General features: G+C 52.0%; 1 protein-coding gene across 1 annotated transcript; it reads left to right on the top strand.

Moving 5' to 3' along the window:
* Positions 1 to 24,012, top strand: SCUBE3 (signal peptide, CUB domain and EGF like domain containing 3). The gene is made up of 23 exons (XM_077754824.1): positions 1 to 41; positions 511 to 665; positions 1,630 to 1,755; positions 4,404 to 4,538; positions 6,123 to 6,248; positions 6,440 to 6,556; positions 8,892 to 8,939; positions 11,505 to 11,621; positions 13,258 to 13,380; positions 13,848 to 13,964; positions 14,450 to 14,575; positions 14,867 to 14,983; positions 15,123 to 15,227; positions 15,527 to 15,643; positions 15,978 to 16,136; positions 16,378 to 16,593; positions 16,937 to 17,098; positions 17,300 to 17,467; positions 17,971 to 18,132; positions 18,556 to 18,753; positions 19,244 to 19,396; positions 19,519 to 19,598; positions 21,197 to 24,012. Exons 1-23 carry the CDS (start codon positions 1 to 3, stop codon positions 21,344 to 21,346), a joined length of 3,018 nt encoding a protein of 1,005 aa, XP_077610950.1. The 3' UTR covers positions 21,347 to 24,012.
* Positions 24,013 to 24,938: the final 926 nt, after the last annotated feature.

Below are 24,938 nucleotides of genomic sequence, written 5' to 3'. Positions count from 1 at the left end.
ATGGTGGGCAAGTGGGAGCAGGCCTGGTCTCAAGCAGAACTGTGAGGCAGATGAGGACTTTTCAGGTGGCCTCTTCTCCTTGCTTTCTTCCTCCCTCAATTACCAAGGGCCACTGGACCCTGCCACTTTTCCAGAGGCCCCTGTCCCCAGGCCTCATCTCTTCCCTCTCCCTCTAAGCCTGCTCCAAAGTGAGGTAAACTAATTCACACTAAGTTGAATATTTCTAATCAAGGTAAGTGTGCCACCCAGTCCAAGTGTTTTTTGTTTGTTTTTCAATCAAAGAGGAGTGTTTCAAATGATGGAATTTTAGCTGTCATTGTGGATTAAGTATTTCTGAGGGGAGTGGGGGTTCTTTCTGAATTCCTGAAATTACAGAGTCGGCCCACTCTGAAATCAGAAGGGTGTGGAAGAGCACTTGTTTCTGGAGGGGTCCCTGTCTCTGCATTAGAGGAGAAGGGATTTTGCCCTTAGGGAGCCACCTTCAAGACACCACTTGGGATGCACCGATAGAGGGTCTCATGTGCCCCCTCTGACCCTGCCAGATGTGGACGAATGTGTGGAAGGGACCGACAACTGCCACATCGATGCTATCTGCCAGAACACCCCACGGTCGTACAAGTGCATCTGCAAGTCTGGCTACACAGGGGATGGTAAACACTGCAAAGGTGAGGTGGGGAGGGTGCCTGGAGAGGGGCCTGCCTGAGAGGGGAAGTGGGTGCCACTGCCCACAGTTAGCCACACTGTGCAGGATAGCAAGGCCTGCAGTCCCTGCTGGCATGGGGAAGGGGCTTGGGAGGGGCAGCCAGCCACTTTTTCCAGAGAGGGCACCATTTTCTCATTTGCTCTCATTAGCCGAGGCTCTGCTGGGAATAGTTCACAGCCTCACAGCTTGGCCAGGTGGGGGATCAGAATCACAGGTCTGAGGCCCGAGGCTCCCTGACCTCCATCTTTAGACCCTTACACCCACCATACCCACAAGGATGAGAACAGACTGTTTACCCCAAGGGAAATTCATACTATAAACAAACACCTTCTTCCCCCCTCATAATTAAAGCAATGCAAACTAAAGCAGTTTTGAGATGTTATTTTAAATTTGCAACCTTCAGTGTTGGTAAGACTTCAGTGGACAAGGTACACTCATTAATTCTTGGTGACACTATGAATTGAAAAGTGATTTTGTCATACCGAGCAGGAAATTTTAAAAGTATTTATATCCTTTGACCCAGAAATTTTATTCTTAGGAACTTACTCAAAGTCAAGTCAAAGAAAATAATGCACAGGAGATGTCCTTTAATGTATTATTTATGATAGTAAAATAAGTGGAAGATATCTAACAATAGAGAAAGGATTAATAAATTATGATCTAGCAATGCAGTGGAATATTCTGCAGTCCTGTATGGTGGTACTAGAAAGCCTGGGTGGAGATGTGAAAATGTTTATGACTTAAGTTTAGATGAAAATAGCAAAATGCAAAATGGCTTGCAGGCTATGAAAGTAATTATGTAGACACACAGGGAGAAAGTTATACACACATACATACACACACAGACACACACACGCACCACAAACCTGAGCACAGGGGTGGACACGCAGGTGGGTCCAGCTGCCTCACATCCTCTTTGCTCACAGATGTGGATGAGTGTGAACGAGAAGATAATGCAGGTTGCGTGCACGACTGTGTCAACATCCCTGGCAATTACCGGTGCACCTGCTATGATGGATTCCACCTGGCACATGATGGCCACAACTGTCTGGGTGAGCAAGGGAGAGGAGGTGTGGGCAGGGGCTGTCTTGTAGGGGAGGAGGTGTTTTCAGCATTTCACAGTTCCCAGGCAAGAAGAAGGAGGTGATCAGAAGGCTGCATTCTCACAAACTAGAGAACAAGGTCAGTCTCCCCTTTGAGACGGGGCACCGAGGATGAAATAATCCTGCTGCTGGATGAAAATCAGCAAAGGAGATGGTGCTAGCAAGTGCCTCTAGGGCAAGATGACAATAGTGGGTTTAGCCACAGGGGGCAGAGCATGGTGGGAAGGTGATTTGGTTGCACCAGATCCTTGCTCTGCTGCTTACTAGCTGTGGGGCCTTGGGCAAATCAACTAATCTCTGGGAACCTCAGCTTCCTCTTCTCTCAAATGAGGATGGTAATATCCCACTCAAAGGTTCTGGGTGAATCACCATGAGACAACATGTATAAAGAGCCCTGTACAATCCTTAGCACAGGAGGTGTTCAATAAATGGGAGGAATGTTGATGATGATGACGATGACGACGACGATGACGACTACGATGATGCTTCCCTGGCCCTGGGGAGCCTCTGGCCCTTAAAGGCTGGTTTTCTCCCAGCTCATCCTGCAATCTCCAGGCTCACCCTCTCCTCACTTCTTAGGCCTCAATCTGGCCTGATCTTTGTCCCAGTGGCTGGGGTAAAGATAGGAGAATCTCTAGGGCAGTAAACTCAACTTTGGTCTCACATCATTTCGGAAAATTACTGGGACCATGTCAGATTCTTTCCCAAGCAGAAAAACTGAAGCCTGTAGCAGAAAAGGAATTGAGATGTGAAGCCAGGGGTCCTTTTCCAAATTCTTCCTCTCTGCTGTCAAAACAAAAATAGGAGACTGGAAGACTGGAAGACCAGGAAAGGAAGAGAAGTAAGAGGAATGATGCCCAGAAAAGCGGCTAGGCTGCTTCTCCACCTGACCAAGCCAGTGAATTATCTGACGTTCTCTTAGTCTGAGAGCCTCCTTGCTACAGAGCTGCCTCACCCAGTCACATTCCATCTTTGGACCAGGCTTACACGGTTCTACTCCCAACGCAGACCTCTACATCCTGATCCCTGCCGGGCCCTTCCCCAGCCCTGACCACCTCTTCTACCACTGTAGCTACCAGGAAGGACCTCACTTTTCTGCCCAGTTATTTGTGAGGTCTTCTTTGGGGACTCCTTTGGAAAAAGAAGCTGTGACAATGTGACTAGGACAGTGAGTTTCCTGCAGGACTGGAAACATCAGCTTCTGAGTTCTTTGGTTGCCTTTGACCTTTCTAGGTCCCTGATTCTCACCAAGTCTTATTTCTCTGTGTTTGGGGGGAAACTAGGCAGAGGGATAAGAGAATGAGTAGGCAAGGGAAAGGGTCAGAAGGAGCAGAGGTCTACTCTGCTAACCCTAACGGCAGGGTTGGGGTTCAAAGTCTCAACGCTACCTTTGGCTTTTAGGGGAACCCTAAGTCATCCATGCCCTGGACCTCAGTTTCCGCACTGAGAATTGGAGGAAAGAACTTGGCTAGAGAACAAAAGTCACAAGGTTGGATTAGAAGAGAGCATATGGAAGGATGGAATGTAGGATGGACCACACGGGAAGACGGATGGGGAGAAGTCAGGGGTGTAGTGAGAGAGGGGGAAGGGACAGGAATAAGGCAAAGGAAAGTACACCTCTCAAGCAGGAGCCTGCTGGATCCGTGCCCCTCTGCCCTTGGCCAGAAGGATAAAGGACAGGGTTTTGGGGCTCAGCAGAGAGGATGGGAAGAGAGGAGCAGTTGAGGGCCTCAGGAGCTCAAATTCCAGCTCCTCTGTTTGGAGACCAATCTCTCTGATGCCTCCTGGGCCAAGGAAGACAGAGAAGGGCTATGGACTTGGGAGGGTAGTAGGTAGCACAGAGAGGGAGTCGAGGCATTCAAGTGGGAGCCCCAGAAAAAGCTTGGCTCTCAGACCTGAGGGTGGTGATTTGGGGTGGTGATTAAGGTATGGCCTGGCAGCTCTCCTCCCATCCCTCCCCGCCAAGCTACCAGACTGTTTTGTTAAACCAAAATAGGAGAAAGGCTAGGGACTATGGCAGCAAGCCCAGGCTTGGGGAGGGAGGAGAGGAAGGACGGGGCCGTGGCCTGTCCACAGAAATGGTCCCTGCCCTGCAAGGAGTTGAGGCTTGCTGTCTTTACCCACTGTTGCCCCTCAGACCTCAGCACCATGGCCATAGCTCTCCCTGCACTTGGAGCCAGCTCCCAGGTTCTCATTCCCTGGCTGCCACCAACTGCCCCAGTTCCTCTCCCTGACCAGTCTCCATCCTTATCTTCATCTCTCATGACCCTCATACCCTGGTTCCTTTCCTGATTTCCCCTGGCTTCACACCCAATTCTGACAAGTGAGGGAAAGGGAGGCAAGTCTTCACCTAAGTGAGCCAGGTTCAAATGTCCCCTCTCCACCCGTTTGGCTTCCCAGCTCTGCCCTGTTTAGGTGTCCTCTTCAAGAGTGGAACATTAGCTGATGAGTGGGTGAGAACTTGCTGGCCCAAGACTGGGTGTTGAACTGGAGTGGGGGAGCCTAAGACTGTTTCAGCCCTTGGTGCTGAAGTCTCAGGGCACACTCTGGAGGCTGGCCTGCACCCCATGGCCTCACCAACCACCTATCCTACACAGATGTGGACGAGTGTGCCGAGGGCAATGGTGGCTGTCAGCAGAGCTGTGTCAACATGATGGGCAGCTATGAGTGCCACTGCCGGGAGGGCTTCTTCCTCAGCGACAACCAGCACACCTGCATCCAGCGGCCAGAAGGTCAGCCCGTGACCTGGGAGGTCCCATCCCTGTACTCCCAGGCTTCTCTCTCCGCCTGCCGGGGAGCTTTCCCTCCATGCCCCCTGGATCTCATCCTCTGTTCTCAACTCCACTAGCTCCATCTTCTCTCGTCCCTCAACCCATCACATCCTAAGGGCTCCATGGATAGATATTGTGCTGGAGCAAAATCTGGGGGAATCCATCTGGGGTTGGGGTTGGTGTGGGACTGAGGTTACTATGGGGCATCCCCTGTGTCCAGACCCAAGGTGGATGTCGTGCCTAACTGTAGATGGCTGGGTTCTAAGCTGCTGTTATCTGACGGTCTCACCAATGCCTTATTCCTTGGATTGGATAGGGAGAGTGAGGCAGGAATAGTGGAATGCTGTTGTCTATTTCTGTGATGTTGCCTCCCCTCCAACCCCTGACTATGACATCCCTGAGGGCAAGGACTATGTCTAATTCATCTTTTTATCCCCAGAACCTAATATACTGCTCTGCTTGCTGTGGGAGCTTAATAAATATTTGTTGAATAAAATCTTATAGTAATTAAGGGTACTTGGCTGGCTCAGTTGGTAGAGCATGTGACTCTTGATCACAGGTCATGAGTTGGAGCCCCACATTGGACACAGAGTTTACTTTCAAACAAATCTTATAGTAATTTCTATAGTAAAAAAAAATCTGTACCAATTTATTCCCACTCACATTGTTACTTCTTCCCAGTTTGACTCAAAGCTGTTTGAGGAAAAAGGTCATGTTTGTTTGTTTTAGAGATTTTATTTTTATTTATTTTTAATTTTTTTAACTTTTTTAAAGTTGTAATGTTTATTTTTGAGAGAGAGAGAGAGGGTGAGCAAGCAGGGGAGGGACAAAGAGAGAGGGAGACATAGAATCCAAAGCTGACTCCAGAGGGAGACACAGAATCTGAAGCAGGCTCCAGGCTCTGTGCTGACAGCGCAGAGGCTTGAACCCACGAACTATGAGATCATAACCTGAGACGAAGTCAGTATGCTTAACCGCCTGAGATACCCAGGTGCCCCTTAAGGTTTTTCTTTTTTAAATGGTTTTAAATGTTTATTTCTGAGAGAGAGAGCCAGAGAGAGAGAACATGCACACATAAGAGGGGTAGGGAGAGAGAGAGGGGGGTACAGAGGATCCAAAGCAGACTCTGACAGCAGAGAGCCCAATGTGGGCCTCTAACTCACAACCCCAGGATCAAGAGTCACATGCTCCACTAAGTGGGCCAGCCGGGTACCCCAAGAGATGTTTTTTATTTTTCTGAGTCCTTCCTAAATCCACTAGTATGTAACTATTAGACACTACTTTACAGTTGTCTCAAGGAGAGGGTGCTCATGCAGGGTTTTGGAGGACTGGCTATCACCACCTATACATCACTGAGAACAGCTCCGAGCTCAGCTCATTAGCACCCAGCTCTGGGCAGGACAGGGACCGGTGAGGGCGAGTCTGTCTCCTGTCTGTGTTTGCAGCCCCAGTGGATTCTCTCAATTTCTCAACCACCCCACTAGTTCCTCTTCCACTAGGCATTCGGGGATATAGAGCACTCACCTCCCTCCTCTTCCTTTTTAGAAGGAATGAATTGCATGAACAAGAACCATGGCTGTGCTCACATTTGCCGGGAGACGCCCAAAGGGGGTATTGCCTGTGAATGCCGCCCTGGCTTCGAGCTCACCAAGAACCAACGCGACTGTAAATGTGAGATAACTGGGATGGCAGTGGGGAGAAGGCGCGACGGAGAGGAAGGGTGTAGGGGCTCGGCAGCAAGAGGTGGGAGGAAAAGGGAGCATGGGAGAGGCAACTGGGCATGAGGGCCAGTCTCCAAGTTGTGGGGAACTGTGGTATCCAAGGCGAAGCAAGCTGACAGGCCTCCCGCCCTCTCTGCACAGTGACATGCAACTATGGTAACGGTGGCTGCCAGCACACGTGCGATGACACAGAGCAGGGTCCCCGGTGCGGCTGCCATGTCAAGTTTGTGCTCCATACCGACGGGAAGACATGCATCGGTGGGTGAGGCTGGTGAACTCAAGGCCACCTGTGCTGGGGCTGGGGGCTGGTACCAGGGGAGGGGGAACGCTTGGGACCCAGGTGCTGGGCACAGAATGACTGGTGAGTGTACTGAAGACCCAGACAAGGCCAGGTCTAGTGGGGAATGATTCTGAAAGATGGCAGGGCTCACCCTCTTCTCCCCGGCCCGTTAGTTGTCCTGCCTCCCTCCCCCTGAAGCCCCGCCATCCTCTGTCTCCAGGAGAAAGTGTGGTCACACTGGGACTAATTAGCAGGGGTGCTTGTTGACCAAGGCTGTGCCTGAGCAGGGGAGGAGAGCTGGGCCAGTGCAGCCGGGCAGCCTAACCAAAGGCCCTGGTTGACTAGTGTGGCAAGATGGGAGCTGTCCCAGCCCACTGTCCCCACTGTGGAACTGTGCGGCAGAGAGTGTTCCCTCCTGGAACCAGCCCGGAACTGACAAATGGGGTTTCCTGACTCCAGGTTTCTTTTTCCTGTCTGCACTGTGTCCCCCTGTCCACTGCCCTCACCCTAGCCCTCGTTTCCTCCCGTCTCCTCCACATTTCGGTGATACTCTCACCTTTGCCTGCAAGCTCTTCACTTCCCCACCAGCTCCAGCCTTCCATTCCTGTCGCCCTGTTCTGGGGCCTTCTTAACACCTGGATCCCTTTGCCTGAATTCCTAGCTCTTCCCTCACATACCTTCAAGTGCCAGAAAGAAGCTTAATTCCTTAGTTCCTGACGTTTAATTCCTAATGCCTTACACCTTTAGGTGTTTCGTGAAGGGAAATTACTGTGTGCTCAGAGAGTGCTGAGAAAGACGATGGGGACAAGGTGTCCCCTTGGAGAAGGGGGGAGGTGAGAGGGAAGAGTTTGGGCAGGGAGAAAGGCTGTGTCTTGAGCCAGGCAGGGGCGAGCATGGCTGTGGGTGCGGGTATTTACAGATGTTGTTCATCTCATCAGCTACAACATGCTGAGGGTGAGGAGGTGTGAACACAGTCACTCTGTATATTTGTTAGAGACGTGACATTCAGCTTCAGAACCAAACTGTCCTCATCTCACTCCAGAGACCCAACCTGTCTCCGCAGACAGCACTGCCTAAACCCCCAGATATGAGAACAGGGGAGCAGATGCTGCTGCTAAAGGGGTCCTTCAAAGGGGCGCCTGGCTGGTGGCTCAGTCAGTTAAGTGTCCAACTTCAGCTCAGGTCATGATCTCACAGTTCATGGGTTCAAGCCCCACATCGGGGCTAACAGTTACAATGTTAGAACATTTGTGCTAACAGCTCAGAGCCTGGAGCCTGCTTCGGATTCTGTGTCTTGCTCTCTCATTCTGCCCCTCCTCCGCTCATGCTCTCTCTTCTCTCTGTCTCTCTCTCAAGAATAAACAAAAGTAAAAAAAAAAAAAAGTTTTCTAGGGGGTCCTTCAAGTTACCTGCTCCAGAGACTTGCACACATGGTTCTAAATTTCTTTAATTAAACTCCCTCCTGCTCCTGAACTAACCCTCTGACGACCCTAGAACATTTTTAGCTCCTCATGTTGCCTTCTCCTGGATGGTTTGTTCCAGCTCCTTTCCATTTTTTTCCTCCTAAACCTAACTCTTCTGCTTCCTAAACCTCTCACCATCCCCTGGACACACTCACACATCCCCCAGAATCTCCCAAAAGAAACTGCATGCAGTCCCCAAAGAAAAGCTGCATGTGTCAGGACAGAGCTCAGGACCCACGAATGTGGGGCCAGATCCCCGTCTGGGGTCCCCCTGTTCAGATTGTCCTGGGCATGGCTGCTTTTGAAAATACCCCTTGTAAGCTTGAGCTCTTCTCTAATGCTAGGGTTCCTGGCTATGTCCTTCCCAAGTCCCTCTCCCTCTTCTCCAACAGAACTTATTTTGCCTTACCCGAATCTCATATTTCTCCCCAGCCCTGGTAGGAGAAAACATCACTGTTCGGGGCCACCAGGACATTCAGATTTAGTGGGGAGACTGAGAGGACAGTACAGTTTAGCAGAAAGGGTGGGCACCCTTTGGGATTTGGCAGCTTATAAGATTTGAGATTGCATCCCAGCTCTGCCTTTGGCAAAGCTATGTGGTACTGGGCCCATGACTGCCCCTCTCTGAGACTCTGTTTCCCATCAGTCACCTAGTGGGAGCCTGGCTTCTTTGAGCATACCAGGAAGGACGAGGCTGGGGACTGGAGCATAGGAGTTTCAGGGCTCATCATTTGGGGCTAGTGGTTTGGGCCTACAGGGTGGAGGAGGAAGGTGGGGAGGGGGCTGGGGCACAGTGGGCCACACCGGCTCCTGCCCAGCATCTAAACAGCTTTTTTACAATGTCAAACAGGGGAAAGGCGGCTAGAGCAGCACATCCCCCCTCAGGCCGTTTCTAATGGTAAATATGTCTGCTCTCTCCGCTTGCTCTCACCGGCTTGCTAGGGGAAGGGCTAACCTGCTGGGGCTCCCACTAACCGCATGCCCACTGGGCCCAGCCTGACTGGACTCCAGCCTACCAGTAGGGCTCCCCTGCAGTCTCGGTACTGGGCCTGTTGGGTGACAGGAAACCTGAGTCCCCAAGAGCTGGGCCAGGAGCCTTCGTGTTGTTTTTGTCTTTCTTTGTTCCTGTCACTCTTCTCCTCTCTCCTACCGCCTTCTCCCTCACCCACCTTCTAACACCTCACCCCTTCCCAACCATCTGCCCCTCCCTTCTCTCTGCCTTCTACACAGCAAAAGACCCAGCAGCTCCATCTTACCCCTTGTGCCCATAGGTGGCTGAGTTAGGGGTGGGAGAGACTTAGACGCCATCCGTCCTTGAGGCTGCTTCCTTGGGCTCTCCCCGACACCAGCCCACAGCCCAGCATCACTCGCCATGCATCCCACCGCAATGGGTATAGGCATAAAATCTGAATTCAGACTGACTTGAGTTTGAATCTTGCCTCTGCCACTTTCTAACTGTATGACCTCAAGCAAGCCTTCTTCTCTGAGCCTCGGTTTACTCTTCTGTAGACAGGGAGAATAAGAGTTTTCTCCCCTAGGGGCACCTGGGTGGCTCAGTCAGTTACGCGTCCAACTTCAGCTCAGGTCATGATCTCATGGTTCGTGGGTTCGAGCCCCACGTCGGGCTCTGTGCTGACAGCTCAGAGCCTGGAGCCTGTTTCAGATTCTGTGTCTCCCTCTCTCTCTGACCCTCCCCTGCTCATGCTGTCTTTCTCTCTCAGAAATAAATAAAACATTAAAAAAATTTAAAAAAATTTTCTCCCTCAGGCTTGCTGAGATGATTGAGACAGTGCGTGCAGAGCATCTAGTAAATGCCTGGCACAGGGTCAGCACAGATCAAACTGTGGTTTCATACTGCGACATGAAGAGCAAAGGGCTGAGGCTGTGCCATCCTGCCGCCTCAACCCCGCCCTGGCGAATGCTACCCTGCTGGGGGGTGTGGTGGAGGGGCAGCTGTGCCCAGCTTCCAGGCCTGACCTGGGATGGGCGTTGTGCCAGCTCTGCTCCTCCCCTCCTGGGATCTCTCAGAACCTACCTAGTCTTAGCACAGGATCTCTGCTCTCCCCTCCCTGCTCCAGGGCTTGGGGGACCTCTCCTACTAAGAGCACTCTGGGGGGGAATGGCTAGGCCTGGAGCCTGAACTCCACATCCCCTCCCAGGTTTCTCCCAGGGTCTTAGGGCACCTCAGGAGACTAAGGGGAGAATGGCACACAAGAGATCCCACTGTGGCTGCTCCCAGACCTGGGCATTTGAGTAACTGGGGCATGACCAGGGACCCATAGGCAGGGTTGGGCTTCTTCTAGAAGCCTTGGCGGTCTCCTTGGTGACAAGGGTTGGACCTGAGTTTTAGGAGTCAAAGATTCAAGAAGATGATAGTACTCTGGTGCTTTTCTCATTCAGTTCCCCAGATTCGGAGAACCACTCTCCTTTCTTCCCTAGGAGAGGACTTGGGATTCTGTCTTTCCAATGGGAGAATTCTAGGCCCCCCAGAGGATGGCCCACACTTCCTCCAGAGTCCCTGGGGGTGAGGAGGCTCAACTCATTCTCCTGAGCTGCAGTTTAAACTTGTTTATGTCCTGCTCTGAATTCAGAAAATAGGGAGAGTGACCTATCATCCATACTCCCTCTATTCTGACCCCCTCAGCAAAGGAGTCTCACCAGTCAAGAGGGGCCAAGCTAGAGACCTAGCTCTGAGGTTTCTAACTCTTTCATCTGCTTTCTTACACCCTGTCTCCTCCTCTGAATTCTTCTTTGGCCCCCTCCCCTACCTACACAATCTCTCCCCGTTAGGAAAGGAAAACAACAACAGAACACCCAGCTTATCTCCATCTGGAACTAAAAGGAGGGTTTGGGAGGAGTTGGAGGTAGCCGGGGAGGGGCTGGGAAATGACCAAATATGTGCCTCTCCTCTGAGGATGAGCAGTCAGGCCTGGAACTGGGATCTTTTTTTTTTAAGACAGTTGGGCAATCCCTCAGCTGTGTCCACGATCACTAGGTTCACTCTTCCCAAGATTGTCCCACCATGAACCCCCCACCACCACCAACCACCAAAGAGATAAGTCGGTGGAAGAGGAGGAAACTTTTATCTGTCCCTTCTTGTTCCCTGGCGGCTGAGAACCACCCTTACTTAGCTCCCATCCCTCCCTGCACCCTCCCCTCTCCGCTCCACCCCCTCAGCACATTCCTGCCTGACAGCTCTGGCTTGTACCTGCCTCACTGCTGTCCACCTTGTTTCAATCAAGTAGGGGGCAGGGAAGTGGACTGCTTGGCTGCACTTGTGAGGGGCTGGGGGCTGGGAGCCATGGGAGGAAGGGGGCTGGGAGCCTTCACTGAGTGCTCCTTCTAACGCACAGGGAGGCAGCTGAGGCCTTCCCTTGGGCCTCTGCGCTCTCTACTACCCTCAAGTTTGGGACTCCTCCAAGCCAATAACCCCATCCCCATCCCCCACCTCCCTCCTAAACAGAGACCTGTGCTGTCAACAACGGGGGCTGTGACAGTAAGTGCCACGATGCAGCGACTGGTGTCCACTGCAGCTGCCCTGTGGGCTTCATGCTGCAGCCAGACAGGAAGACGTGCAAAGGTAAGGCTCTGAGAGGACAGGAGCATAGGGGTGAGGGGCGGAGGCTGGGACCAGAGATCCAGCACCTATTACAGGACCTCCTCAACCCCCCGGAGGCTATCCTGGTTAGAAAGAACCGGGGCCATGGCTAAGGCTTGTCTCTTGTCCCCCTTTCCCAGCTCAGTTCAAGGGGCACAAAAGTCCCACCGGTCCCTTAGTGCCCCCTGCCCGTACCCTACCTTGTTTTCCTTACTCTCACTCCCATCCCCCTCTGGGTCCCTAGCCCTCTTGGTTAATGAACATGTTATTCTCATTTGTCCCTGGGTCTAGAAGGATATTTGAGCCCTGGCTATGTGTGTACAAGGTCACAGATGTGTTCCATAACCTTCGTAACCCACATTCCCCAGACCTTCCCACTGGGAAAGCTATACTGGTCAGAGGGAGAATAGGGTAGCAGTTGGAAGCACTGAGGCTGGAGACTGGCTACCTGGGTTCAGATCCCAGCTCTGCAATCCTGGGCAAGTTACTTAGTGTCTCTGTGCCCCAGTTCCACTACAATAATGCTGCTTGTTATAAGGATTAGATCAGTTATGTAAAGATTATATATTTAGTACTTAGAACAGGTAAGCATCTGTGTTAACTATCATTATGGTATAATTTCCTATGTTGTCCATCCTATTTCCCCTCCTTTTAATTAGCCAGGTCTGGGAGAAAGGTGGGGTGGGGGAGGAAAAAGGGAGAGCAGCTATACTGAAAATAATGATTCATCAGGTCTGTGTCCCCTGGTCACAAACAAGGAGGACTGGAAAGAGGACAGAGCTCCTTCTTTGTGTCTTCTGGCCCAACAGCTGGCAGAGAGGATGGGGAGCCGGGAGGGCTGGGGCAGCAGGTCAGACAGCCAGAGTTGAGAGGTTTCCTGCTGGGAAGGACTGTTGACAGGTATGCTAAGAGTGAAGTGGAAGACTGCCCTCTCTGCCCCCTCCCCCAAATAGGGGTGGGTAGCCTGGGTCCTGTCTGCCACCAGCTTGGGGAACTTGACCTCAGGAAGGAAGCTGCTCACAGCCCCCCCTCCCTTCCCTTCCTAGTGCTGAAAGCCGCCTCAGGCCTGAGCCTCTCCAGACCTCTCCCAGTCCAGCCCCCTGCCTGGCCCCCTCCCCTCCCCCATCAGCTACCTAGCCTCACTGGCTCTCTCCTAGCTTCTAGCTCCTCGTCTCTGAGGGGCTCCCCTTTGAATCTCCACCTCCCACACCACTGCCCGGTTGCCCACTTCCCAGGGCTCTTATGCTAGGCAGGGGTCGGGGACAGGGAAGGGATAAACCTTATCCACCAGCCTTTTGTGGAACTGCCATCCACAGAGTGAGGGGCAGAAACTAGCCTTGTAGTTCAAATGCCTACCAACTTCCTACTCCAGGCAATCCTCGAAGGCCTGACTCTGCTTCCTATGTGTCCCCTTCTAAGAGGGCTCAGTCCCAGGAAAGAAGGTGTTCCTAATGGCCACAGATCCCATGGCCAGAGAGTGAGAGAGGAGTCAGAAGGGCAGGCCCAGGGCTCTGCTTGATTTTCTATCTCTGGGAGGGAGGGAGGGATGTTGTCTCCTTATTTTTCCCCAGCTTGTGGTATCACCTTTGGTTCTCTCTACTTTATCCTGCTTCCCCAGACATAGATGAGTGCCGCTTGAACAATGGGGGCTGTGACCACATTTGCCGCAACACAGTGGGCAGCTTTGAATGCAGCTGCAAGAAGGGCTATAAGCTTCTCATTAACGAGAGGAACTGCCAGGGTGAGCAGACTTGGGCCAAGGGGAAAGCCATGGGAGAGGTTCTGGGGCTCGGAGAGCTTCAAGGAGGCCAGAGGGCCAGAGTCTGAGAAAGTCAGTGGACACTGGAGAGCCTCCATGGGCAGGGTCATCCTGCAGATTAGCAAATGTACCCCTTCCTCTTGAATTACCAGCTCAACCTTGCTTTTGGCAAGGAGGGGGGATGGATTTCACCCCCATTCAAATCCTTGGCAGGATCCAACCTGCCTAACCACATGTGGTGGCCCTGATCCATAGGCCCCAGATCTCACAGTTCCTGACTCCAAAGACTACAAGTGGAGGGAGCCTGGGGGATGGGCAGGCATTGCTAAATTGCTGGTGCAAATGCTGGACCGTGAGGGAGGGTCAAGGTCCCTCACTTGGGTGTTCACAGGGCTGCAGGCTCAAGTGCCCCAAGACAGATTCAGTGGCTTGAATCCTTATTCTTCCAGATATAGACGAGTGCTCCTTTGATCGAACCTGTGACCACATATGTGTCAACACACCAGGAAGCTTCCAGTGCCTCTGCCATCATGGCTACCTGCTGTATGGTGTCACCCACTGTGGGGGTAAGCCAGCAAATTTAGACCCTCAGCCACCTGGCCCCTCTCACTTCCACACCCTCAGTTGAACGAGTTGCTTGTTGGCTTGTGGTTAAGGGCAGTGTGCCATGTCTGCATCCATCATGATAAATGGGAGAAATTAAGACAGCTAGGAGACTGGGAGATCAGGGAACAGCATCCTGCCTCCAAAATTTCCATCTCGCATCCCATTGCTCCTCTTTGACTCCCACTCCCATCATGAACTGTCAAATTACAGCCCCAGGGGCAGGAAGGAATGGAAGGCCTTACAAAGCTTTTCAGCTTGGCCCCTTCTCAATAGCTCTGTGACTGGGGACAGAGATAGGGAAGGAGGTCCTAGGCTTGAGCTTTTCCCAAGCCAGTGGTCATCTTGGAGTGCCTGGAACTCTCACCAAAGGTCCTCAGTCACTGCCCACTCCCTGGCTCCTACCCCTGCCCCACCATTGTTGGTGTCTCCCTCCTCCTTCCTCCAGATGTGGACGAGTGCAGCATCAACCAGGGAGGCTGTCGCTTTGGCTGCATCAACACTCCCGGCAGCTACCAGTGTACCTGCCCCGCAGGCCAAGGACGGCTGCACTGGAATGGCAAAGATTGCACAGGTGGGCGGCACCCTCTGCTGGCCAGCGCTGGCATTGCATTTTTGGGGCGTGGGAATTGGGGTCCTTTAAAGTGGGGCGGCCCATGCCGAGGAAGGTGTGAGGTAGTAGGGGAGTAGAATGTGGCCATTTGGGTTAGTGACATGAAGTTTTTCTCGTGAAGAATCCCTTCATCATTCTCTGTTTACAATTATAGTTCTGCGTGTAGCTAATGCTCTTCCTCCAAATTGCCAACTGTGGATGAGAGTGGGAGAGGAAGACCCTCTCCTCCTCAGGTCTCTCTCCCCTTCCTAGAGCCGGTCAAATGTCAGAGCAGTCCTGGTGCCTCAAAAGCCATGCTCAGCTGCAACCGGTCTGGCAAGAAGGACACCTGTGCCCTGACCTGCCCCTCCCGGGCCCGGTTTTTGCCAGGTATAGAGGTGGTTGCTGGAGGGCTGGCAGGGAGGAAAGCCGGCTGTTCGGGTAGCTCTTCTGCTTCCCTTGATTACTCCAGCCAGTAGGCGTTGGGGCGGGGGGGCAGGTCAGAGCTGTGACAGCCCCCTTCTCTCAGAGTCTGAGAATGGCTTCACGGTGAGCTGTGGCACCCCCAGCCCCAGGGCCCCTCCAGCCCGAGCTGGCCACACCGGGAACAGCACAAACGCCAACCACTGCCATGGTGAGCACCAGCCCAGAGGCCTTGTCCCCACTTTATTCTCTTGCTAATTAACCCCAATTTCTCTCCATTAATTCTCCTGGTCTTTACTTTTTCCTGGATCCCCTTCCTTGCTCTGTCAATCTCCAGCCCTTTTGCCTTGCTCCCTCTGCCCCCAACATCCGAGTCCCCTGGCTCTCATAATCCTTCTCCAGCCAAGCCCCTGACTTATTGCCCAGCTTCTCAATACCTTCCACAGCAGTTCCCACCCCCACCCCCCACCNGGGCCCTCAGGCTGTGCTGAGCTTCTGCCATCCCTCTAGAGGCTGCAGTGCTGTCGGTTAAACAGCGGGCCTCCTTCAAGATCAAGGACGCCAAATGTCGTTTGCACCTGCGAAACAAAGGCAAAATGGAGGAGGCCAGCAGAATCCTGGGGCCAGGTCTGGACTGGGGACCCTACTCCAATGGGTTGTCTGGCCACCACACCCCTCCCACCCCTCAGCTCCTCTGCTTAGTGAGATCTCCAAAAACGCAGTGGCATCGTGAACTGTGGACAGAGCAGGGGAAGAAGGACTTGTAGGCATAGGGCTCAAGGAAGAAGTCCCAGGATATCCCTCCACCAAATAATAGGTATCCTATGTTAAAAGTGAACTGAGATAGTTGTGGAGATCTGGTGAGGTCCGCCTGGGCTGGGGTGGGAAAGGGAGAGCTGGGAGCGAGAACCTTCTCTGTTTCCAGGGGGTGCCTCTTGGGTTGACAAGGCCTCTCCCCCAGGTGGTGCCCCCTGCTCTGACTGCCAGGTCACCTTCATCCACCTCAAGTGTGACTCCTCTCGGAAGGGCAAGGGCCGGCGGGCCCGGACCCCTCCAGGAAAGGAAGTCACTCGGCTCACCCTGGAACTGGAGGCAGAGGTCAGAGCCGAAGAAACCACAGGTGGGACTGGGAGCACTGCAGGGAGGAGGGTGGAAAGCAAGGGGTCAGAGGTGGGGAAGCCACAAGTCTCAGCAGCAAAGGGAAGGGGCAGAGCCTATCCTAAGGGCAGACGGTACCTAACACCAAGCCCAGGAGCCAGTCTCTCTTACCACACGCCTCCTAGCTTCTAGCTTTGCTCCCTGCCCCCTGCTCACAGCCACTTTCTCTTCCTTCCCTGACTCATACCATCATCTACCACCAGCTGCCTGTGGACTGCCCTGCCTCCGACAGCGAATGGAACGGCGGCTGAAAGGATCCCTGAAGATGCTTAGAAAGTCCATCAACCAGGACCGCTTCCTGCTGCGCCTGGCAGGCCTTGATTATGAACTGGCTCACAAGCCGGGCCCAGGAGCTGGGGAGCGAGCTGAGCCAGTGGAGGCCTGTAGGCCTGGGCAGCACCGCGCGGGGGCTAAGTGTGGTAAGGGAGCTTGCTGGGGAGCAGGGGGGCAGGGGAGCGGGGAAGGCCCAACTTGGGCCTGAGCAGGACACTTTACAGCCTCAGTTGTACCTCAAATTGTGAGGCAGCCAAGAGCCTCCTATCATCCTCCTCTCCCTGGTCCCAGGCTGAAATCTAGAGGGATATGATGTCCAGAGCGGCCATCAACCCTCCTTTACGTGGTGGCCCCTGATCTTCCCAAGCAGGATTCTGTCTGTTCCCAGACAATGAGATTCTCTTTGAATCTGGGGGAGCGGGAAGGGGAATCCCAGGCCTGGGTGGCGGGAGATGGGGGGGGTAGCTAGCACGGCCGACTCTCCCTCAGTCAGCTGCCCGCAGGGAACGTATTACCACGGCCAGACGGAGCAGTGTGTGCCATGCCCAGCGGGCACCTTCCAGGAGAGAGAAGGGCAGCTCTCCTGCGACCTTTGCCCTGGGAGTGATGCCCACGGGCCTCTCGGAGCCACCAACGTCTCCACATGTGCAGGTGCCAGGGGAACAAACAATATAGAGTGGGGTAGGGTGGGCACTGGGACGCCCACGGGCATGGGATTTCCCAAGGGCAGGCCCAGGCTCCAGACCACTCTCCTAGTCAACATCCTGTTTATGTGCCTCCCCTGAGACTGGGTGACCCCTTGGGGATGACTAGGACAATCCCCATCAGAGTTGGGCCCTTGATTCATTGCAGGTCAGTGCTCGCCTGGCCAGTACTCTCTTGATGGGTTCAAGCCCTGCCAGCCATGTCCACGTGGCACGTACCAACCTGAAGCAGGACGGACCTTGTGCTTCCCTTGCGGTGGAGGCCTCACCACCAAGCATGAGGGGGCCATCTCCTTCCAAGACTGTGACACCAAAGGTGAATGGGCTACACACTGGGGGGCTCCCTAACTTGAACTGCTTACAAAAAAAATTCTCCAACTCCTCAGAGTGGACCTGAGTATGCTGGCACACCATCGTCACCAAACTGGGAAGGGCCCAGCTGCCTGACCAACCAGACCATCCTGTTGATAGGACGCATGCTGACCCTCCACCAGTCCCGAGTCTAGGAATTAGGGAATAAGTAACAGTCTCACTTAACCCTCTGCTTTGGAGAACTGGTGGCACATTCCCCTCAATACTACCAATGAGTTTCTAGAAGTTTGGCACTACACTCAGTGCCTGAAAGAGAAGGACTGGCATGGTAGCCAACCACTCCATCAAGCTGGTTTTTCCCTAGGCCTCAATTCTGGCATGACAAGGAAAGGCTGGGACTCTGGAATGAAGTTTGGTGTCTACAGTCTCCTGTGTCCTGCTCATCCCATGCCCCAGAACTCCCACTTGCCTACCGTCTTAACTCCTACCTTTCCCCCTTGCCTGCAGTCCAGTGCTCCCCTGGCCACTACTACAACACCACCAGCCATCGCTGTATCCGCTGTGCTATGGGCTCCTATCAGCCTGACTTCCGTCAGAACTTCTGCACCCGCTGTCCAGGAAACACAAGCACTGACTTTGATGGCTCCACCAGTGTGGCCCAGTGCAAGAGTACGTGGCAGCCAAGCTGTGGAAAAAGGGGTAGAGAGGTCTGGGAACAGCGGGCATGGGAAGAGGTGGGGGTGGGGCAAATAAACCAACAGGGAGCAAGGCTAGGGAGTGGATGGGCAGGAAAGTCCCACCCTACATCTCTCCCAACCCACTCAATCTTAAGACCACTTGCTGGGCTGGGCCTCATGGCACCCTCTCCCTGGAGACAGGTAACGGGGAGACAGAGGGAGGTGAAGTGAGATGAGAAGGTACTAAAAGGACAGGAAGGAAGGTGGACCCAGAACTTGGAGAACAGATGATGAAACAGGAAGGCGGCTGCCTACAGTGTCTGGTTTCCACTTCAAAATGCTTCAACACCCCTAACTCATTCCCCCACTGACTTCCCTTCTCTTTCTTGCTCTGTCCACCTGGGCTTGGTTACAGATCGCCAGTGTGGTGGGGAGCTGGGTGAGTTCACTGGCTATATCGAGTCTCCCAACTACCCAGGCAACTACCCAGCCGGCGTGGAGTGCGTCTGGAACATCAACCCCCCACCCAAGCGCAAGATCCTTATCGTGGTACCCGAGATCTTCCTGCCATCTGAGGATGAGTGTGGGGACGTCCTCGTCATGAGAAAGAACTGTGGGTGGCTGCAGAGCTGGGCCAGGGAAGGGTAGTTCAAATCTGGTTGGGAGGGAGGGACAGAGAGAGAGAAAACTGGTACAGGAAGAACGAGGGCAGTGAAAAAGGAGGCCTTGGAAGCAGAGAAGCTAACAAAGGAAAACAGCAATGAATGTGCTCTGTGATTGGTGGAGAGCAGAGTTAAGAATGCCAGCACTGGGACTATAACTCCAAAAGTGTTACATGTGTCACTTTCCTGTTCTAGCATTTTGGCCGTTCCATTCATTATATGTCAAATTTCTTACACTCTGTGAGTGCCTGGATGTGAGAGAGGGGTTGTGGAACAAGTGGAGGGCAGTGGGAGAGGACATGTGTATGTTGGGGGGTGGGGGACGTACATGCATGGGGGAGAGCCTCTGTCAGCATGACTCCTTCCCCGCCTCAGCCCTCCTCCAGGAGAGCTTGGGTAGCCTGCTCTGCTCTTCTCCTGACCTGCTGCTTGCCTTCCCAGCCTCCCCATCCTCCATTACCACCTATGAGACCTGCCAGACCTATGAGCGCCCCATTGCCTTCACGGCCCGCTCTAGGAAGCTCTGGATCAACTTTAAGACCAGTGAGGCCAACAGTGCTCGTGGCTTCCAGATCCCCTATGTTACCTATGATGGTGAGCAAGGGCAGGAATGCTAGGGAGGTGGGTGAGAAAGGGGAGAATCACGAGTCTTGGGAGGGAGCAAGGGGAGCAGGAATTGTTTCTTCCCCTAAACCTCCCCTTGGTTGATTTTGCAGAGGACTATGAGCAGCTAGTAGAAGACATTGTTCGAGATGGCCGGCTCTATGCATCTGAAAACCACCAGGAGATTTTAAAGGCAAGTGAATAATCACAACAAGAACAACAGCCAGCATTTAATGAACATATAAACAATGTGCAGGCGGTATGCTAAGCGCTTACAGGAATATTCTCGTTTGATAGACACAAGAGCTCTATGAAATAGGTACTTTCCTCATTCCCACTTTACAGATAAGAAAACTGAGGCACAGAGAGTTACAGAGCTTGCCCAAAGAGTTCAAGCCCATCTGACTGCACTATCTTAAACTGTGGGGGAAGAGAAGGGGAAGATGAGTGAAATGTCCCCTACTTCTTTCGCCAAAAAATATAGGGAAAATGAGGTATAGAAAGATGCTTCTGCTTAAGTCCCTTCCTTCCCTTTCTTCCTCCTCCATTCCCACAGAAAAGGAGCAGACCTAGAACAGTGTTTCTTAGAGTTCATTCGGTACAACCTGTCACAAAGGAAAAGAAACGAAGAGTGAACTAGACACCTGGGTCTATGGATCCCAGTTTGAGAAAATTGTACTTAGGAAACTACAGTCCTAGCCACAGTATTAACCTTCATAAATGATCAATGCAAGGAAAAGTTTTATCTTTATGACTAATATAATCATTTTTATACTATCATCAAAATAAGAGACACAATGACAAAAATTTCCTAAAACTTACAAGCTACAAAGAAAATAATTTCAGCAATGCTTTTCAAACATTTTTTAAAGCATCTAAACCCTTATTTCACACATGCTGTGGAACTCCAATGCATAAAGTAGTGGAGCTGTTTTGGTTGAAGTAGAGATGAGAGGCTGGAAGCCCCACTTCTTATTTTAAAAGTCAGAATACTAGCCCAGAAGCCAGATCTGAGTCTCAGTGCACAGTGCCTGGCACCTAGGAGGCTCTCCACACCTCACATTGCTGTTTTAGATGGAATGGTCAGGAAAGGCCTGTGAGAAGAGACCTGCATGAGGTAAAGGGCTACACATTAGAAGATCAGGAAGGAGCATGGAGCAGTGTGGCATGCCCAAGAACCTTGAGAAGGCCAGTGTAGCTCAGCAGAGTAAGAAAGTCAAAGCAGCACTGAGGATGGAGAGCAGGGTACAGATCGTGTTCATCCTACAGACCATGCAAGGGACTTGGCTTTACTTAGTGAAAACAGAAACCAGAGAAGTGTTTTTGAACAGAGAAAGGAAAAACCAAAACAGATACTCTGGCTGCTGTGGGGGAGAAGAGTCTGTAGAGGGACAAGGGTAGGTAGAAGCATGGAAACCAGTTAGGAGGCTGCTGCTGTAGTCCAAGTGAGAGACATGGCTTGGACAGGGTGGTAGCTATGGAGACTGTGAAAATGGTCAGACCCCGGGTATATTTTGAAGGTAGAATAAACAGGATTTGCTGTGATTGTGGGCAAGAGAGAAGTCCAGGATGACCCCAGGCACTGGGACCTGAGCAATGGAAGGGTGGAGCTGCCAATGACTAGGTTGTAGGATTCTACGGGAGGAAAAGATGGTGGGGATGGAAATCCAGAGTTCACCTCTGGGCGTGCCTATTTAGCTTCAAGAGGGGCTGCTTCTGAGTCGAGGCTGGTGTTCCTTTTTCCCACCCCCCAATGCTGAGGCTGACGTTGCCATCTGCCATCCTCTGCAGGACAAGAAGCTCATCAAGGCCTTCTTCGAGGTGCTGGCCCACCCCCAGAACTACTTCAAGTATACAGAAAAACACAAGGAGATGCTGCCAAAGTCCTTCATCAAGCTACTCCGCTCCAAAGTTTCCAGCTTCCTGAGGCCCTACAAATAGTGGCCCTAGGCCCAAGACCCAGGTTTTAAAGCCCCCAGATTCCTTACCCTCAGAGCCGGCAGCCCCTACCCTCAGATGAGGAATTCTCTCCTCTCTTTCTTTTTGGAGAAAAAAAAAATCACTAGAGACCAAGCAATCTCCCTTTCTGTCTCTCTAGCCTCCTTTCCCTGTCTCTCTCTGCTTCTTTCTCCCTCTCTCTCTCTCTTTACTGTGTCCCCTTTTCCTACATGCCCCCTGGAAAAGCCATTAAGTGCTGGCTCTATTCCCCCTGAGGGGTGAAAGGACAGTGTCCCCTTCCCAGCCATACTACCCATTTTACCAGCTCACATCCCTGGCCCCATCAGCTTGGAAGGGTGCTAGAAACCCATGACAGAAGTGGGTCTAGTAGGGAATGAGGAGTGGGAAGAAGAGCTTCTGCCATTATAGGGTTGTGCCTTGCTAGTCAGGAGCCAAATGTCCCCTGGCCGTGCCCCCCAGGGTGATTCTAACAACCCAGGGCTCTGCCAAAGAAGCCTTTGACTTATAGGCTTAATGCCAGCACTGGTCCTCTGGGGCACGTGGTCTGAGCCCTGGACTGCCCACACAGCTGGCTTTTGTGTCTATACAGCTCCTCTCCTTCTTCCCCCATACGTCTGCCTGGGGTTCAGTCCATGAGGGCTTACAAAAGGCCCATACCACTGGGCTAGTGAACACCAGCTGTTGGAGGTAAAGCAGCAGGCATAACCATGTTGAATGTGCCGCTGTCACTCCCCAAGAGAAAGACTGTAGCTCTCTGCAGGACAGAAACCAGGTTTTACAGTATCACCAAAAAATGAAGAAAAAAAAAAAGAAAATGTATCATCTAAAAGACTAGACTACAGAACAATTGGGAAGCCAGCCTCAAACACGAATCCCTTTTCTTACTTGTCTTCCTGGCCCAGCCATCTCCTCACCCCTACCTAAGTGCTCCCTGGGGGAGCCCTACTCCCATTGCTAAGTGTTGTCCTTAAAGAAATATGGCTGTTGACCAGAAGCCAGCCTGGGCCTTGCCCCAGAGTGATCTTCCCTTGTAGCCCCAAATGGCTTGTGGGCTCCACCAAAGAGGACCCTGCTCTGCAGGCAGCCCAGAGCCACCTACCTCTGGCCCCAGGCTGTGGGCAACAAGAGGAATGTGTGCACACTTGGCAAGCCTTCTGCCCACCCTGTCCACATCTAAGAAGTGCAATCATTTTGAGTCTTCCTATGTTGTCTAGAGGGAGGGGTTTTTGTTTTCTGGTTTTGTTGTTTTTGTTTCCTTTTCCTTTTAGAACAACCCTATTTATAGCTGCCCAAGAGAGGAGTGTATGTCTGACATGGAAGAAAAAGTTTTGAATCTCATGACACCTTGAGTGCTGGAACGTCTAATCCGTCTCTGCTCCCCGACCAGTGGCCATCCAGACCTCTGGAGCCCTCAGCTGGGGGAACTCAGAGCTGTAGCTCAGAGGCACCTGATGTGTAGGAGAGTAATTCTGGGGACATGATGGAGCAGGAAGGAGAGGGACCCGTGTTTGCTACACCAATCCCGCCATCCCTATGCTTCTCTATGGATTCACCATGGACCTCATCATTGTAGAGGCCGATGAATTGGTCAGTGTGATTCTCCACCCCCAAGTAGGGAAAGCCTCCATCTTTTCCCTGCCTTCATCCCTGTTTTCCCCTGGTGTGCACATGTAAGAGGATCAGGACAAATCCCCTGGGGATGGGCTGACTCAGGTCCTGAGACAAGAGACCAGCTTTGGCTATGGGAACCAAGAATCCAACAGCTATCCAGGCATGAGGTTTGCCTGACCTTGGCCACTCTGTCTACCCTACCTGTTTGCCATTCCCTCTAGGAGTTGACTTCAAGCCTAGCTTTCTCCAATACTGCTTTTCAAAAGGAAGAATCCAGTCCAGGCCCAAGCCCACGTCCTGCACACATTCTCCCCTCATTCCACTGCTGCCTATAAAATTATTTTCCATTTGCTCCTTTTAGTTCCCCCAGAGATATTCAATCAAAGTAGCCCTGTTCAACCAAGGGCTACCAATTAACTCCTAGGGTTCATTTCTAATTGACTGTCCCAGGCTATTGCTCCTCCCAGGAGACGCAACACTAAATAAAGAAGCCTGCACCATCCCCTCACTACCTAATCGGTAGTGTTCACCAGCCAAAGACAGCCTTAGGCAGTAGGTAGCCAATGTCACAGGAGTTCCCCTGACATCCCCTGACGTCCATTAGCCACTGCCATGGCCCTTAGGAGTGGAATATCTAGCTTCCTTTGTCTCTCTGATCAAAGAGTGCTCTGTGAAAGATAAAATGGGAGCTTCCAAGCAAGAAAATGATCATTTAATAGAAGTATCCACACTTCCCAGGAAATACCATGAAAACTGCTTTAATCAGCTCTGACCATCTTAAGTCTCCACCAGGAGCCAGGATAACTTTGTGATTCTCTCCCTACCATTTGGCATCTCTCTTAGAAAGCTAAACAGAGTACTTTCCAATTTATGCATTCAGGGTCTAGCTTCTCCTTGCTCTCTTCCTTTCCTGTCACCCATATGTACTCATAAACATTTCCTCCAATAATTTATTCCATGGTTTCTGGGAACTGCAACTGATTTCCACAGTATGGAAAGTATAGACCACTAGGCTTCTTAACTGATGTCAAGACAGATCTTGGCAGGGAAANATAATTTATTCCATGGTTTCTGGGAACTGCAACTGATTTCCACAGTATGGAAAGTATAGACCACTAGGCTTCTTACTGATGTCAAGACAGATCTTGGCGAGCAGGGAAAGACCTGCTAATGTCCACCATGTTTAATTTAGGTCATCCCAGCTGGGAGTTAACAATCCAGGCAAAGCTGCTGCTGAACCTAGGAAGAAGCCAGTCCTAGGGCATCAAACTAGGGCTTAAGTGGACTGAATGAGGAGTCAACACTCAGGGATTCTCTAGGCCTTTACAGGTCGGACAGAAAAAGAGGTTTTTACCGGTGTGGGGAAGGAAGAAGACGGTGTAAGTGGGAACCCAGCATGAACCAGTCCCGAGGCCTGTCTGCAGGACGGGGTGTTACAGGACCACAGTACTGTAAGGCTACATTTATCTTAGTACGAAACCTGCCCTGCTCTGAGTCTGGGAGTGGGAAGCGATTTCTACAAGGGCTCTGAGCGCCAAGCGATGCACATCAGAAAGGCACTTCAATCCTCAGCAATGCGGCAATCCCTTTTCACTTCTCTGCCTTCCTCTTTCTGTATTATTAGGCCAGGTCCATTCCCTAAACCTGAGGGAACTCTCACAGTCAGGAGAGAACTGACCAGAGCCTGGAGCTGAGCTGAGCTGCCCTGCCCCAGGCCTATAAATCCCCAGAGGCAGACACTGCCCTGACTTCCCTAGGATTGGGTGAGTCTGAGGTAATGGAGGCTCACATTTGTTGCTGCAAGTTCAGGAATACCGTCCTGGTCTCTGGCCCTAATTAAACTGTTTATATCTGAGTATTCTCCATATGCATGTTTGAGGGGACTCTAGTGGATTGGGTGGTCGTATCTCAAAATGTCAGAAAACATAGAGCATTCAAACTTTTGTATTTGCTGCCTAACCTC

This window comes from Crocuta crocuta, unplaced genomic scaffold (assembly GCF_008692635.1).
Source record: "Crocuta crocuta isolate KB4526 unplaced genomic scaffold, BGI_CrCroc_1.0 scaffold132, whole genome shotgun sequence".
Classification (NCBI taxonomy): domain Eukaryota; kingdom Metazoa; phylum Chordata; class Mammalia; order Carnivora; family Hyaenidae; genus Crocuta; species Crocuta crocuta.
Note: the sequence above shows the minus strand (reverse complement) of the source record. Positions and strands in the feature narration are given on the sequence as shown.

Excerpts from the sequence above, each read along its gene's own strand:
- SCUBE3 (XM_077754824.1), top strand. The coding sequence starts at position 1 with ATGGTGGGCAAGTGGGAGCAGGCCTGGTCTCAAGCAGAACT. Across the intron at positions 13,965-14,449 it reads TGGTGTCACCCACTGTGGGG|ATGTGGACGAGTGCAGCATC; the intron begins GTAAGCCAGCAA and ends TCCTTCCTCCAG. Across the intron at positions 19,397-19,518 it reads CCCCTATGTTACCTATGATG|AGGACTATGAGCAGCTAGTA; the intron begins GTGAGCAAGGGC and ends TTGATTTTGCAG.